This window comes from Pimephales promelas, chromosome 4 (assembly GCF_988280905.1).
Source record: "Pimephales promelas chromosome 4, fPimPro1.hap1.1, whole genome shotgun sequence".
NCBI lineage: Eukaryota > Metazoa > Chordata > Actinopteri > Cypriniformes > Leuciscidae > Pimephales > Pimephales promelas.
Genome location: NC_142772.1, coordinates 30,004,982 through 30,020,347, shown reverse-complemented (window position 1 = coordinate 30,020,347; position 15,366 = coordinate 30,004,982). Strand labels below are relative to the sequence as shown.

Genomic DNA, 15,366 nt, shown 5'->3' with positions numbered 1-15,366 from the left:
TCAGGTGTTAAATTTCAGGTTAGTAGAATAAGTTCGTAGTTACTTATAGTTAGTGAAATGTCTGTTGGGAGACCATTGAAATAAATTGTTAGTAGATGTTAAGAAGATATTTTACTAATATTTTAATGAGAGTTAGTCAAGATGTTGTAAAGTTACTTGTAGTTAGTAATTAAATAAAGTGTTACCCATATTTGGACACTTAAAGGGGTCATACTATGAGGAATACATTTTAGGGTGATTACATTATGAAAATAGACTGTGACTGAGAACTCAAAAAGTTACTTCTCAGTGAAAAAAAAAAGAAAGATAATTTACAGACGCAAAGCTGCAAAATTGGCTCGTACTTCTACAATTAACTGACCCTTTTATTGCCCACATTTGAGCATCAACAAAGTTGGAAAGCCGGATATACAGTATTACTCCTAACACTAGAGAAACCATGATTTTTCAGTAGTAACACGTAGGAGCATCTTTCGAACCTTGTGCTATTGCAGGCAGAGTGTCCACTCCACACAAAAAAATGAATGACAGTGGACCTTTTCTCACTGGCAATTTTTGATATTATTCAATTCAAATTTATTCAAAATAAATTTAAATTGAATATTATTGTTAACCAACTGATGTTTAGTGGATGTATAAAGTCAGTTCCCCTCAAGTTCATAAAGATACCTGAGCACTGAGCAGTGTAGTTATCACCATAATTTTAACCATGGTCTACTACTCTTTGACAACCAGAAAGTGTCCAAATACATTTCTTAATTGTGATCTTAACAAACAGCACACTTTTTATTTTAAACTATAGGGCTGTGCAAAGATGAATTGGAACTAATCGCATCCAAAATAAAAGTTTGTGTTTACATAATATATTTGTGTGTGCTGTGTATAATTATTTTGTATATATAAATACACACACATGCATGTACATATTTAAGAAAATGTGTTATTCATATTTAAAATATTTATATTTATATATAATATAGATTATATATATATATATATATATATATATATATATATACAATATTTACATGCAAATACACTATAAAATGAATATGCTTTATCTAATCAATAAAATTGTGGCAACAGATTACAAGCAATATTATTTATTAAACTGAACAAATTAGACTTGAGTAATAGTTCATCAAATTAACATTCTAATTAATTCTAATTTGTACAATTTAATTAATAATATTGCTTGTAATATGTTGCCACAATTTTATTGATTAGATAAAGCATATTATTTTTTTTCAGTGTAATTCTTAAATATATACATGCATGCATGTATTGAATAATTATACACAGCACACACGAATATATTATGTAAGCACAAACTTTTATTTTGGAAGCGATTAATCGCAATTAATCTTTGCACAGCCCTATTTAAAACATATTTTTGTAAAATGATTTTACTTCAAGTATATAGTATGCAAATGCTTCTTGGATTTATTTAGATGTAATGCAATGAAAGTGTCATAACTCACAACCAGTTCAGACGAGGCATCTCAAGGCAAATCGAGGTTTTAGGAAACTGTTCGACAGAGTTATTTAATAAAGACCTGCAAAATACATCCATACTTGAGCTATACAACGCATTTAACAGAGAAATCAGTTTATAATAAATGAAAAACTAAATGAAAAACGTTTTCTATTTATCCTCCTATCTTGTAGGTCTAGGCACAATATAAGATTCATCTGATAATCTGTCAAAGGTGAATTAGAAGTTACTCTTACAGGAAAAATAATGATTTCAGGCCTTCAAAAGACTTCTGACGCAGAGACGACAGCCTGTTCTCGTCCAGAATCCTACACATGCAGACAAACACATATATTCGAAAGTGACGCCAAAAATCCACTGAAATTCATCTAAAATAATAACCTTTGCAGAAAGCCCAAGTCGTTTAAGGAGAGCATGATGAAGCTCTTTGTTTGGTTATGAGAGCAGGTCACACTCAAAGTCTCAATTTGAGCCATGAAAGAGCCGAGATTCATTTAAATGTTCTCACAGAGAACAAATACAATCCATCAATTATGCCTGATTGAAAAAGCAAAACAGCAGTCTGTGTTTTTCTACTTACAGCCACTCCAGATTTCTGAGGTCACTAAATATCCCTGCTTTCAGAGACGCAATCCTATTTTGAGTCAAGAAACTGCAGAAACGAGAGAGAGAGAGAGAGAGAGAGAGAGAGAGAGAGAGAGAGAGAGAGAGAGAGAGAGAGAGAGAGAGAGAGAGAGAGAGAGAGAGAGAGAGAGAGAGAGAGAGAAGAGAAGAGAAGTATACACATTATACTGGAAGTCAGAGGTTTCAATGGGTTTTGTTAAGTTGTATCATATCTGCTGGATAACCGTCACTGCTGTTCCTTGTGCCTCCAGTCAGTTATTTTCTTCATTTCTTTCTCTCTTTCCTCCCTCTAGTTGGCTGATTAGTCTTCGTTTAATGCTGATTGGATCAACAGGTATGTGTATATGGAAGCAGGCCTCTGAGAGTAAGAGCTCAGGTATATTGAAACTTACATGAACACACAACAGCATTAGGGGGCATTAAAATTCAGTCTTTGATCATGGATCTGTTCTGCCTGAATCAAGCCTCCATCCTGATTGTAATTGTAACATCCTTCTTCTCCTTTTTCTTTTTTCATGAATGAGTGGATGATGAAAGTAGCAGACTGACTTAATGGAATAAAGGGATGGGGAGCTCATTACATAGACTGATAGTGATCTACACATCAATTTATGCAGAAGCTCAGGGAAGGACGGATGTAACGTTATACATGATGTATCATTGATATGATTGTGGTGGGCAGTCACACACACAGTCAGTGAACTGTTCATTCACACATTACTCACAGTTTACGCAAGGAGATCAGTCCTGAAAATGCCCTCTTGGATATAATTTCTATATTGTTACTTTCCAAATGCCTGCAAAGAGAGAGAATCACAGTTTGAGTCATTGCTGTAGGTGAACTCTGAATACTTTGCCTCATTAAAAAGTTATACCCCTAAAGAAAAGAACTATCGTGGCATCCTGCCGTCAAATATATTTTATCTACACGTTTTGCACAATCTATAATGTGCCTCGCCACCAATTCAATGCAATGCTAGTTTCGTGATTTTTGTTGCATTTCATGGTCCTTCTCACTTAATAAATGATATATTTTTACTTAAATAAAATTTTCTGTGTCCATTTATTAATTGAATTGCTAGTAAACATGTCATATTGCTAGTAATCATGTCATAATTAATATAATGTACACTCAGCCAATCCTTACTGTAAATAACCCCCTTCAGATTATATACGACCCCTGTGATTTGTGGAATAATGAGTCATGATGATATTTACAAACCCCACTGACAAATATCATTATTATGTACACTACCGTTCAAAAGAATACTTTTATTCAGCAAGGATGCATTAAATTGATCAAAAGTGACAGTAAATACATTTATAATGTTACAAAATTTCTAATTTTTTTAAATGTTCTTTTGAACTTTCTATTCATCAAAGACTGTCCCCCTGTCATCAGTGAGCTTTTTCTCAGAGAGACTGCCATCCCTAAAATAGCATGTCAGTTATTAGATAAAAACCTTTCAAGCTTATGCAATCAATGAACTGACAACAACGGCAGATCAAAAGCAAAACATACTATATGTTATTCATTTGTGGTTGATGTGGAAATATATATATATATATATATATATATTTAAACCGTACAAAGAGCCGTTTTTGTTTATTTACATCAATCTATGATTGATGAGATGTCTTGTGAAGGCCTTTGTCTGTCTGAGAATAAATGTTGTCTGCCAACACTGAGTGCTACACTGTTGAACTTTGATGGAATAATACAAAGCCCATAGAGCACCACAAAGTAATGGTCCAACTGACCAATTTTTTTACGGTTACACTTTACTTTAAGATCTTATTGTTGCAGTGTAATTATACATATATAAGTACTGTGTAATATCTATTAACAAATTAACTTTAAATAAGGTTTGGTTTAGGGTTGGAATTATGCATAATTTACTGTTATTACTATAATAATGTAATGTGTTTTACATTTTTTAATTTCAGTTGGAGTGTTATTTTAAACTAGGGCTGGGTATCGATTCAGATGTTCAAATTCGATTCGATTTCGATTTGCAAGCTATCAATTCGTTTTGATTTCGAATCGATTTTCGATTTCGATTGGATTTTTGATTCCTAATTCGATTCTCGATTCGACAATAATGAATAAAGATGTAATACAACTCCTATATTTATTTAAAAAAAGTACAGTGGACATAATTTTACAAATGGTTAATTAATACAAAGAAATTAAGAGCCACAAACCTGTATATAAAACTCTTTTTATTTTAGGTACAATATACACTAAATGCATACAATGAATAGACAGGATTTTGATGCAAGATGCAAAATTAATGCTGAAAATTGGACAAGTCAAAACAGTCGCACGCCTTGGTCAAACAGGATCAGGTTATTTTATGTGTAAGATATATAGATAAATATAAGTTATAATTTTTTAGACATTTCACCTAATAGTTGGTTTTTACAATGGGGTACTTAGAGTTTATGCAACACATGGAAGCTTAATTTCAATCTTTGAATAATTTTTTTTTTAAAAGTAGCACAAATAAATATTATAGAATAAAGACACAAATAAAGAGACATACAAATAAAAGTGTTTTGGGTAGGTCAGAAAGACTAAAGAGACTGCATATTAAAATACATTTTAGTCCTGACTGAGTTAAATATTAATTCTGATTCCTTACAATTAATGCTTAGGTTGTTTTGACAACAAAATTAATAATAGACAAATATGGCTGCGCGTTCACTTAAAAGGCACCTATTATGGAAAATTCACTTTTACATGGTGTTTGAACATAAATGTGTGTTGGCAGTGTGTGAGCAAAACCACCCTAGAATGATAAAAAATCCACCCAGTGTTTTTTTTTTTTTTACAATCTCAATAAATCATCTGCACTGCCTCAGAACGAGCTGTTCTAAGATTCAGCTCTTTGTGATGTAGAATACACCTCAATTCTCCAGCTGCAGTTGTAAACCAGTTCATATCAAGCACTCTTTGAGGATGCGATGATTACATAACTGCAGATCATCATCGTATAAAGCCCGCCCTGGCAATTTGATTGGCCTGACCATTTTTTACTGATCATAATTACTCCTCAATGGATCGAGTCCAGACCAAACTTCCCGACCAAAAATGTTGTGGCCGGGGTTCGGGCTGGCATTCAGGCAAGTCGCGACTTCTAAACAGGAGTGTGTATCGACGCCTGCAGCACTTGACGCTTGCCTAGTGCAGAGAGACAAGACGCAGCACCACGAGTCCTGAATGTGGAAAAAAATCGATTTGTGGCTATTGAGAATCGATCTTGAATCGACCACATTTAAAAAATAAAAAAACGATTCATCAAAAAAAAAATTTTGTTTGCTTGCCCAGCCCTATTTTGAACCCTTAAATAAAAGTTCTGTCATTAATTACTCACCCTCATGTCATTCCAAACCTGTAAGACTTCCGTGGATCTTCGGAACACAAATGAAGATCTTTTTAATTAAATCTGAGAGCTTACTGTCCCTCCATTGTCAGCAACAACCACTTTTAAGCCTTCTGGCATTCACAAGAACACCACAACGTATATGCGTGTTGTGTTGATGTGAGAGCAGAATGTTTTTTGTGCAAACAAAACACTCGCTTTGCTTCATAAATCTGAGGTTAAATCACTGAAATCACATGGATTACTTAAATGTATTTACTACCTTTCTGGGCCTTGAGTATCAGTTGCAGGCTGTCAATGGAGGGACAGAAAGCTCCCAGATTAACACAGTCTCATCCCAAATCGTCATATAACTGACGTTTTGGGACGTATTTTGACCATATGTCAATATCCGCCTTTTTAGGGCCCCCTTAAACGTCGGTAGATGGCGATCCCGGGCCGTCATACAAGTGACGCTTTACCTTTAACGTCAGTTAGGTGACGGGTTAGGTTTAGGGTTAAGTTTAGGTATGGGGTAGAGTTAGGATCCCATAACCTCATCTACCGACGTTTAAGGGGGCCCTAAAAAGGCGAATATTGACGTATGGTCAAAAGACGTCCCAAAACGTCAGTTATATGACGATTTGGGATGAGACCGGGTTGCCCAGATTGGATTAAAAAGATCTCCATTTGTGTTCTGAATATGAACAAAAGTTTTACAGGTTTGGAAATGCATGAGGGTGAGTAATTAATGACAGAACTTTCATTTTTGGGTGACCTAACCCTTTAAATATACACACACATACAGCTCTTTGCTTGGTATTTTAGAGAAAAGGAAAAATGAAACATTGCAATCATATTTTAATCATAATTAATCATCATTCACAAATCATGACTTGAGCTCAAGGCAAGGAGACAGACATTTAAAAAGCTTACAAAAGATAACAGAGAGAGGGATTAGGAGAGGAGAAGATGAGATGAAAGGATGAAGAGTCACTCACAGTCTCTCCAGGTGTCTATAGCGGATGAACAGATCACGAGAGAGAGATTCAATTCTGTTACTGTTCAGCTCTCTGAGGGCAGCAAGGAAGGATATGTATAACAGAGGTGATGTAATGTAGCCTATAACAGAGTAATGCATAACAGAGGTGAAGGTCTCTTGCTCTCTGCTGGTGTTATACTTACAGTGCAGTTACATTAGACGACACAGCAGGTACATTGAGAAGGTTTTTGCCATTACAGTTCACCTTCCGACCCTCACAATGACACACATCTGGATAGACATCTAACACTGAAAACACACACACACAGAGACAGGCCATTAAAACTGCACAGGAATGCTGCTCATTGAAAATAAATGCTGTATGGTATTATATTTGCAAATCTAGAATTTCCATATTATTAATGAAAATGGTTGGCCAGGCAATTTCATTTCATTTTAGATAAGAATGGTAACGTGTACTTGTATGGGTACTAAGTGTATAATTAGGATCCATTGACAGTCTCTCTCTCTCTCCCTCTCTCTCTCCGTGTGTGTGTGTGTGTGTGTTTTTCTGTGCATTTGGTTTCATGAGACAGGGTATAATGTTTCATCTGCAGGGACTGCGCTGATGGGTATTGACTTTATACTTTATACCTGAAATAATTTGATAAAAGACAGAAATCATGAAAGAGACAAAGAGACAGATTACCTTATGTCTTCCCAAATAGATAAATCCTGGCATTAACATGACAAAACACGCTTTTGTTGTTTCAAACCCTCTCAAACTCTTTTGTATTTCCCATTAGTGTATAAAATATGTGCTTTTGTTCTTTTCGTGCCTTATTCAATCCATTTAAAAACAGCAGGACATCACAACCATGACCATGAAAGCTTTTGTTTCCTAGTTAAAGCTGCAGTCTTCAGTCATTCCACTTTGTCGCCAATCTTTGTTCGAAATGTGCTTATTAATTTTCACATGAAAATGTCATCTAAACAAGTAAGTAACATCTAGTTTTGTTCAGACCAACTAAGGGGAAGATAGTTTTTAAACACTGGCTGGTGGCAATGTAGGCTACTTGCTAAAAAAAAATATTTTAGATAATTTTTAACCTAAAAGAGTTATGGAATGCAGCATTTAATAAATGTTTAATAGGGCAACCGTCAACTGCTGCGCTGCCAGAGCTGAGGTTTTAGCTGATATGTATCATCTGCATACAGTTGGCAGTTGGCACCTTGACAGCTATCAGGTAAGTCATTGGTGTACATTGTGAACAGCAATGGCCCCAGCACTGATCCCAGAGGAACCCCCCTGTTGTTAGGGCAAAGAGCTGACATCACCCCATTAACACATTGTCTAATGTGTAGTCTATATGTATTGTCTCTTGTGTATTTATTGTCTGCAACATTGTGGTACTGTAAAAAGCTTTTTTCTGTTTTTCTATCTGCCCTTCAAAGTATAAAAGGTGGGTTTGACTGAAAATGTTTTGACAGCCACAACCTGAACATTTCCACCAATCTCCATTATCAACACCACCAATGCGTTTATAAAAGTCCCCATTCATGAAATCAAAATGGGCAATTTTTGAATTTATGGAATATTGTGATATTTTTAAATGGTTTATCCGTGCACATCTTTTTTTTTTTTTTTTTATTCATGTGCCCTTGTAATCCTTACCCAAACAAGTTTGGTAGAACTTTGAGCTTTATAATTTTACAGTTATTATTTATGCTCTGACAGCAACATTAAACACTAACTAAAGTTCGAAAAATGGAATCGCGAAGAACGGGACCTTTAAGACGTGAAACTCACAGAGTGGTCTGGGGTGTTGACTGATATGCTCACAAAAAACTCGCTTTGATTTTTGTGCAAAACGAAGTACTGAGAACTTTGTAAGAGTACAGACCGTTTAATAAGAAGATACTTTATAAAGACAGTCCACTTTGTGTATACAGGCAGGAGACAAGTCGAACAAAGAACGTTTGTGGTTCGACTTGTTGAGACTGTCTTTATAAAGTATCTTCTTATTAAACGGTCTGTACACTTACAAAGTTCTCAATGCTTCGTTTTGCATGTAGGGACCCTCAGTATGTTACTGTGTTAGTGTGGGGCTAATTTGAGCCATGTAAGTGGTATTAACTAGTGATTTCTTTTTACTTATTAAATGCCCCCATTTACTAGCGTTATACGCTAAACAGATTTTAGAGATAAAACTCTTTACATTCGATTATCATGAAAACAAATCTCAAAGAACGGTTAACTAGGAGTTTTATTAGACCAAAGGTTAATTTTGAGTTCTCCTTTAACAGCAGTGAGTAATAAAAGGCAACATTTTCATAATAATATCTATTTTTTTCTATATAAATTTGTCAGATTTAAATGATAATTACAAAATATTGTAATGTGTCATTATAAACAAATACATTAAATACATTAACACATTACCTAATTTTAAGACCTGCTACCAGACAGATTTTTTTTATTATGTCCTGATATGTAAAACAATAGAATTTAAAAGGGTGTAGCTTACATTCTTTTTCACATGACAGTTTATATAAATTGTTCTTTACATAAAAATTGCTTGAATTTAGAGGTCTGCTTCTTTGAAAACCCCTGCTGTATTTGCCCTACATAAAAAGGCCATTCTCTTTCTTTGAAGAGAATAAAACATTTGCTTGATCCCAGTGCTGCTTAGAAAATATATATTTTTTGAGCCTGCTGGGTGTCTTCAGTGATATGATGGCAGAGGGCAGGCAGCAGGCTAATAATAAGTACTGTATATTTCCCTTGGAAGTATAGTATATGTCGCCACCCTATTCTCCCATCGATCTCTAAAAGCTTTCTTTTAGATTTTCCCTCCCTTGTTTTAATACTGGGAAATAATGTCACTAAGGTCAGTCCATCACCAGTCTAGCCCTCTTGAAAGCCAAAATTAATTGGTGTAAACTGATAAGTAGACAGAAAATAAATGTTTTCTTGACTTCATATAGCTTATAGGTGAGCTAAGAAACTTTCAGTTAAATGGCTTCACTTGGCCAACAGAAAATAATATTTAAGTTGTCCAGAAATGTCATAAATCTGATCTTTAATGGAGCTTCCCTAACACAATATCACAAATCAGTATGTATGACCTTCCTGGCGACTTCATTTAGCCCAGTCTGTTTGCTAAAAGAAAGTGTCAGATCATCAGACTCCAAGATGCCCCCAAGCAAAACATGTTATTTGCTCCCACGATAAAACAACCAGAACATGGCTCTTCCACCCTCGGGCCCTGTCCTTTTCCATACGCTGGACTGCAGTAATGCCTCTTGCATAAAGACTAGATACTCGAGATGAGTATTTGCCTCTGTGGAGAGCTGCAGCAGGGCTTCACTTTTGCCCTCTGTTTGTACTCACACATCTCTAATATGATCGTGACTCTAAACAGAGTGAAAACAGTAAAGAGCCATCCTCTGGTGTGCCTTTTAAGCCTGGCCTATATTAACATACGGATATATTTACATACATTGGAAAGCCATTATGCACAGAGGCGTTACTTTTAATTGCACAATTACAGGGACAGTGAAACATTTAGTAGACAGTAAAAGAAATGGACACAGCGACCCCAATGACTTCAACGCAGAAAAGTGAAGTCAATTAGAAGCCCTCACTTCCTCATGCCAAGCACACTGTTGTAAGTCTTCTAGTAGCTGTGCCAAGAGGAATCTGAATCATTCCCTTCCGAATCTTGCAGAGCCAGAGATTGTGAGTATTAGCTAGCAAAAGGAGCATGCTGCTAGCCTATTTTTACAAAAACTACTTCTACAGGGCTATAACGTAAGATACTTTTGGAAGTATGACCAACATATTCATTTTCACCCAAAAATGTCATTTGAACAAGTAACATCCAATTTTTGTTCTGACCAACTAAGGGGAAAAAAAAAACATTGCAGTAAATCGCACTGATTAAATCTAATGATCAGTTATCATATCACATCAAACTGTCCAAAATATACTTTGTTCTCAAATTGTTAATGTTAACAACATTGCATTAGCATTGCGTGACTACATTTAAAGCCCTTCAGATATTTAGGAGCCAAGCACCAAAGGTCCGGAGGCACCTATTGTGTTGGTTCTTATTATTCTTCTTCCGTTTCTACTTCTTCTTCTTACGACTGTGCGTCTATGGCAGCCCATATAACCGTTTGCGGGAATGTTGTTTTGGTTTGACATTCTGATAGAGGACAGTCCCAACATTGAAATACAGTCTGCATGACTGTCACTGTGTACGAAACAGAAGTTATGTTTCACCATTGTCCACTGCGGTTTATTCTATTACGCAAAACTCATTGAAAAATATTGTGTGAAATGTAAGTTTTGAATTTCTCTCTCCTTCATTTTCTTCCTACACTTTCATCAAGGCAAATGTTTCTCTTTTTGGTAAGTACTCAATTTAGGCCAATTTGCTTAGAAGTTTTTTAAAAATCAAATCAGAAGTGTGACGGATTGGTTTGTTGCAGAGTTTAAAACAGTTTGTTGTTTGCAGTTTAGGAAACAAATTGATCTTCAGAAGTGAGACAATGAAGCGTGTCTAATATATTCGCCAAACTAAACGCATTGCCAGCCCGTGTCCGTCTTTCTGGCACTGAAAGATAAAAGAGGGGAAAACAACTCTATTCCTTGAAGCTTCAAGACTCTTAGCCTGTTCTACTCTCTCATATGAGAAGTGTCATATAACGTTGCTTTAGAAAGATATTGTCATGTTCTGTTTTGGTTTCGTTTTACCACCTCTGATTTCCTGAGCTCTCATCCTTGTTTAATACAATAGTTTCTAATTAGTTTCTCGTCTGTGTCTTGTTTTAGTAATTATCACTGTATAAGGTCTTAGTTTCCCTAGTTCTGTGTTTGTTGTCATCTTCGTTGACTCTCTGTGTTCATTAAAGTCTTAAGTATCCAGTTCTTCCTGCATCTCGCTTTTACTTAAGCTGCACTGCAGTGTATTTGTGACAGATTTAAAATTAAAGCAAAGGGGAAAAGAAATAAAGCATAAGTTTAGAATAATGTTTGCTAAAATCTCACAATAGTCCCCAGGGGAATCAAGCCATACCTTTTGTTCTTTTAAGCAGTTCATTAAAATATACTTGAATATAAGAGGAAGCACACATTATTTTTTTTCGTGTCTTTCACTGTCCTGTTCAATAAAGGCAAAAATAAATAAAATGATAAAAAATGTTATAAAATAAAACAGAGAAATAAACTCAATTTTCATACCAAATAATACCCTGAGCTAAAACCACATGTTATCATCCCCTGATAATCACACTGATAACAATAACCAATAGCATTAATCTTTATTGATAAATAATATCATTCAGCGGATCTGTTCCATCTAACTGAGTGCGTATTAAACCAATCTCACATTCATGTATTATACGAAATATATTAAAATCCCAGCACTGGCAAATAAATAAGGCTTAGAAAACAAATGATAACTGTGAACAGAAAGTCACACTCACACCTCAAGATCCGAGAAAAACACTGTGAAAGAGATTTAATCAGAATTTGATGTTTGTCTTTATGTATGTTCTGTAAACTATTCACAAGCACATTCAAAGCAACGCAGATAGAGAAAAAGAGGAAGTACTCACTGCACTCTTTCGACTCCTGGACTCTTTTTTTCATGAATGCATCAAACAGATGGGGCCAACCACTGTTATCCACTACAACACACACACATTTTAAGAATTACATTTTTATATTTGCACTATACACATTTCTAAATGCATATTGTTTATGGCAATATAATGTGCCAATGTATGCTCATTTGCATTAGTGCATGCGTGTGTTTATGACTGCATTTGTATACATCTATTCTTTGTGTCAGAGTGTCTTTGTGCACTCCTGCCCGCAGTCTTACCGCAGTTCTCTTCATCCGCTCCATTAGGACAATCCTGCTGCCCGTTGCAGTGCTGCGGTTGAGGCAAACACACAGACAGATTCCCACAAGGAAACTGACCCAATGGACACATATCAGAACCTGAAGAATCTACATACACACAAACAAACACATGAATGCACTGAAACAATTCACCAAAGTCTGCTCAGACATGTTTTGATTGTTAAGTTACATTCTTATTCCTGTCAGAAAAGTAAAACAAAGCAGCATATAACCCAGGCACTTTCAAAACTTTCCAAAAGAGGGAAAAAATATAAAGAGATTGATTACAGCTGTCAGAAGAACGACAGATGTCCAATTCGCTGTCACCTAGTGTTGCCAAGGTAATACTGTATAACCGGGTAATACAAAATGAGTTGGCTATAAATATTATAAACTTTACTAGATTTGCAATGATGATAATTGCGGAAACACGTAATTACAGTCTATGAAAAGAGTGCATTCATGTGACTTTTAATTAAACTAACACCCTCTTGCACATCTTTTCTTCTGTGATGGTGTGTTCGGTGTGAGGGTGGGACAACCAGCGACAACTCACATGAGAAACAACAACGATCCATTGACAGTCAATTCCTGATGGACAAAATCAATGCCCGTGCTACATTTTTTCCTGTTCGAGAAGCCCACTCGGATATGCATCACAATAGGAAAGAAAAGACTATCACTACTTCCGTTTCATGCTGACTCACAAAACTGTCATCCAAGCCAAAACATCTCTCATGCTTTAATGTGATGTGATGCCAATGTCAAAAACTGAAATGTGTGCTAATGTTGTCTCCCTTTTGGTACTCTTCAGGAGGTCAGAGTTCATGATGCAGGTAGGTCACATGACTGATGGAAGACTTTGGTTTGAGTTAACCCTGCCACCACTCGCGTGACCTCTCAACCTCATGACAGGATAATAGCGTGTGTCTCGAACTGATGGCACAACAGCACACTGCATGTGACACCTTGGAATGTAAGGTTTAAAAAAGCATGCAATTTTTCCATTTTCAATATGTGATGTTAAACTATTTACATTTAAACCCAATCCCTGCCAATGAACAGGCTTCAAAGTGGTGTCGGCTGCTTTCAATATTAAAGTAACAACAGCAAGTCTAACAGATAGGATTACAGTATATTGAAAATGAAAGTAAAATCTTTTGAACTATCAGGCGAGGAAAATAGTTTTTTAGTTTTTCTGCAAAGCTCTCAAGGAGTAAATAATAGTAATAATTCGATTCTGCAGATACAAAGCCAAGTACTCTGCAGGATACCCAGACAGTTTTTTTTTTCTATCGAAGTTTCTAGCAAAGTTTCTATCGAAGCAACTGGGAGATTCATTGAAACGTGCAACAGACAGCAGGAGTACAACATAAGCTTTTCTGCTTGTAGGCTTATGTAATTGAAGAACATGATCTTGTCTGTATCATATCAGATTATGAGGGAATGTTTTTTTTTTTTAATTCATTTATAGGCATTTAACAAATAACAATGAAAACTTAAAAAGCTATGAATCAGCTTTTTAGTCATGGAGGTTTGCTGAGGCCCCCTAGTTGAGAACAACTGATCTTCAGCATTTTTAGCATACAGCAAAAACTTCAGTATTTATTTAATTCATTTGAATTGTATAAATAGTACTGTATGTTTCAATATTGAACAAAAAAAGTATTTAGAAGGTGTATAGAGTGTGCTATTCATTTCTTCATCCACTAATTCTCTTCTATGTTATTTTTCAACATTGAGTCAACGTTAAAATTCAAATAGTCAGTGACAAAATATTTATGACTAAGATAATTTTCACCCCACAATGAGTTTGCTATATAATGTCCCTCTCTTCGTGGCCCCAAAAAATGCAACGTTCAAGATTGTATACTATAGGCTAACCCCCTCATATAAAACAATGGCATCTTCATTTGCTTTCATTTTTAGCCTTTTTCACAGAAACGTCTATCACTGTCCATCCATTCCTTATTCTGCTTTTCATACACCATGTTCCAGTCTATGGACTCTCTCTCTTTTTGCCTGCAGGAAGAATATAAAGCATAGGTTGGTCTAACCTGAAGCCCTGGGGAGCCGCTGTCATGTAGCACAGACACCTACGCATCCCCATCAAATGTAAGGGTCATCTGAAATCCTCTCTCTCTCTCTCTCTCTCTCTCTCCATTATTTACACACACACACACACACACACACACGCACATAAACACTTGAATAATCCTCTTGTATGGCTGCACACTGCTCTGGCATCATTATCGCACGGTAAGTCATTCACGTATCACAAGTCTGTCTCCCCTGAACCGCACAAAACCCAATAAGCTCACCTCTCCAAAACCTCCACCTTTACACTAGGCTGTTCAAGAATCTCTTTCCCTCTTGAAATCTCTTAAACACAGGCAGACACAAATGCAAACACACACATGCACATCACTGTCAATTTCACACCAAGACTTGAAAATTGTCAATATGTTTGAGACTGAAAGAGAGAAATCTGACTTGTTGTGTGGCTCTGAAACTGAAAATTATGTTTGTCACATTCACACACACACACGCTTGCGCCGTCCTTTAAAGGTACTACTATCCATTCAGGGGTAAATAATAGGGGAAAGATGCTCCTTAGAGGATATTCCCCAGTGAAAACCAATGGAGGCCTACTCCTAAAATTGCAATTTTTGTTCTTTCTTTTCAAGAGTGCATACAGTCATGCAAAACTTTATTTTCAATGTACTTCCAGTGTACTTTTTGAAGAAAATACTGTGTGATGTAAGGTAACATGGGTTAAAGGTTAGGTTTAAGTTCAGGTTTAGAAATGAAGGTATATTTGGTGCAAATCAACTGAATGTCTGTGACAGTGAAATTTGTAGTTGTAGACTAGAGAATATCCATCAACACATATCAGTAAATTTGAAGTCACAGAGAGAAATGTTTTCTAAATGAGTTGTAAACTTGTAGACTTTTTTCTCTTCCACAAACACAACACAAAAGTTA

The 15,366-nt window shown here is 35.8% G+C and overlaps 1 protein-coding gene across 2 annotated transcripts in view; it reads right to left on the bottom strand.

Annotated features, from left to right (window-relative positions):
- Positions 1 to 15,366, bottom strand: part of rxfp2l (relaxin family peptide receptor 2, like) — a 39,084-nt gene that overhangs the window by 14,242 nt on the left and 9,476 nt on the right. Inside the window, exons 2-9 of one of the 2 annotated variants that reach the window (XM_039650193.2) lie at positions 12,361 to 12,489; positions 12,092 to 12,163; positions 6,670 to 6,775; positions 6,486 to 6,557; positions 2,845 to 2,916; positions 2,076 to 2,147; positions 1,732 to 1,803; positions 1,482 to 1,556 (exon numbers count right to left, since the gene is read on the bottom strand). In XM_039650193.2, the coding sequence (XP_039506127.1) occupies positions 1,482 to 1,556; positions 1,732 to 1,803; positions 2,076 to 2,147; positions 2,845 to 2,916; positions 6,486 to 6,557; positions 6,670 to 6,775; positions 12,092 to 12,163; positions 12,361 to 12,489 (670 nt within the window). The remainder of the gene's footprint in view (positions 1 to 1,481; positions 1,557 to 1,731; positions 1,804 to 2,075; positions 2,148 to 2,844; positions 2,917 to 6,485; positions 6,558 to 6,669; positions 6,776 to 12,091; positions 12,164 to 12,360; positions 12,490 to 15,366) is intronic. The other variant, XM_039650194.2, reaches the window with a different exon arrangement.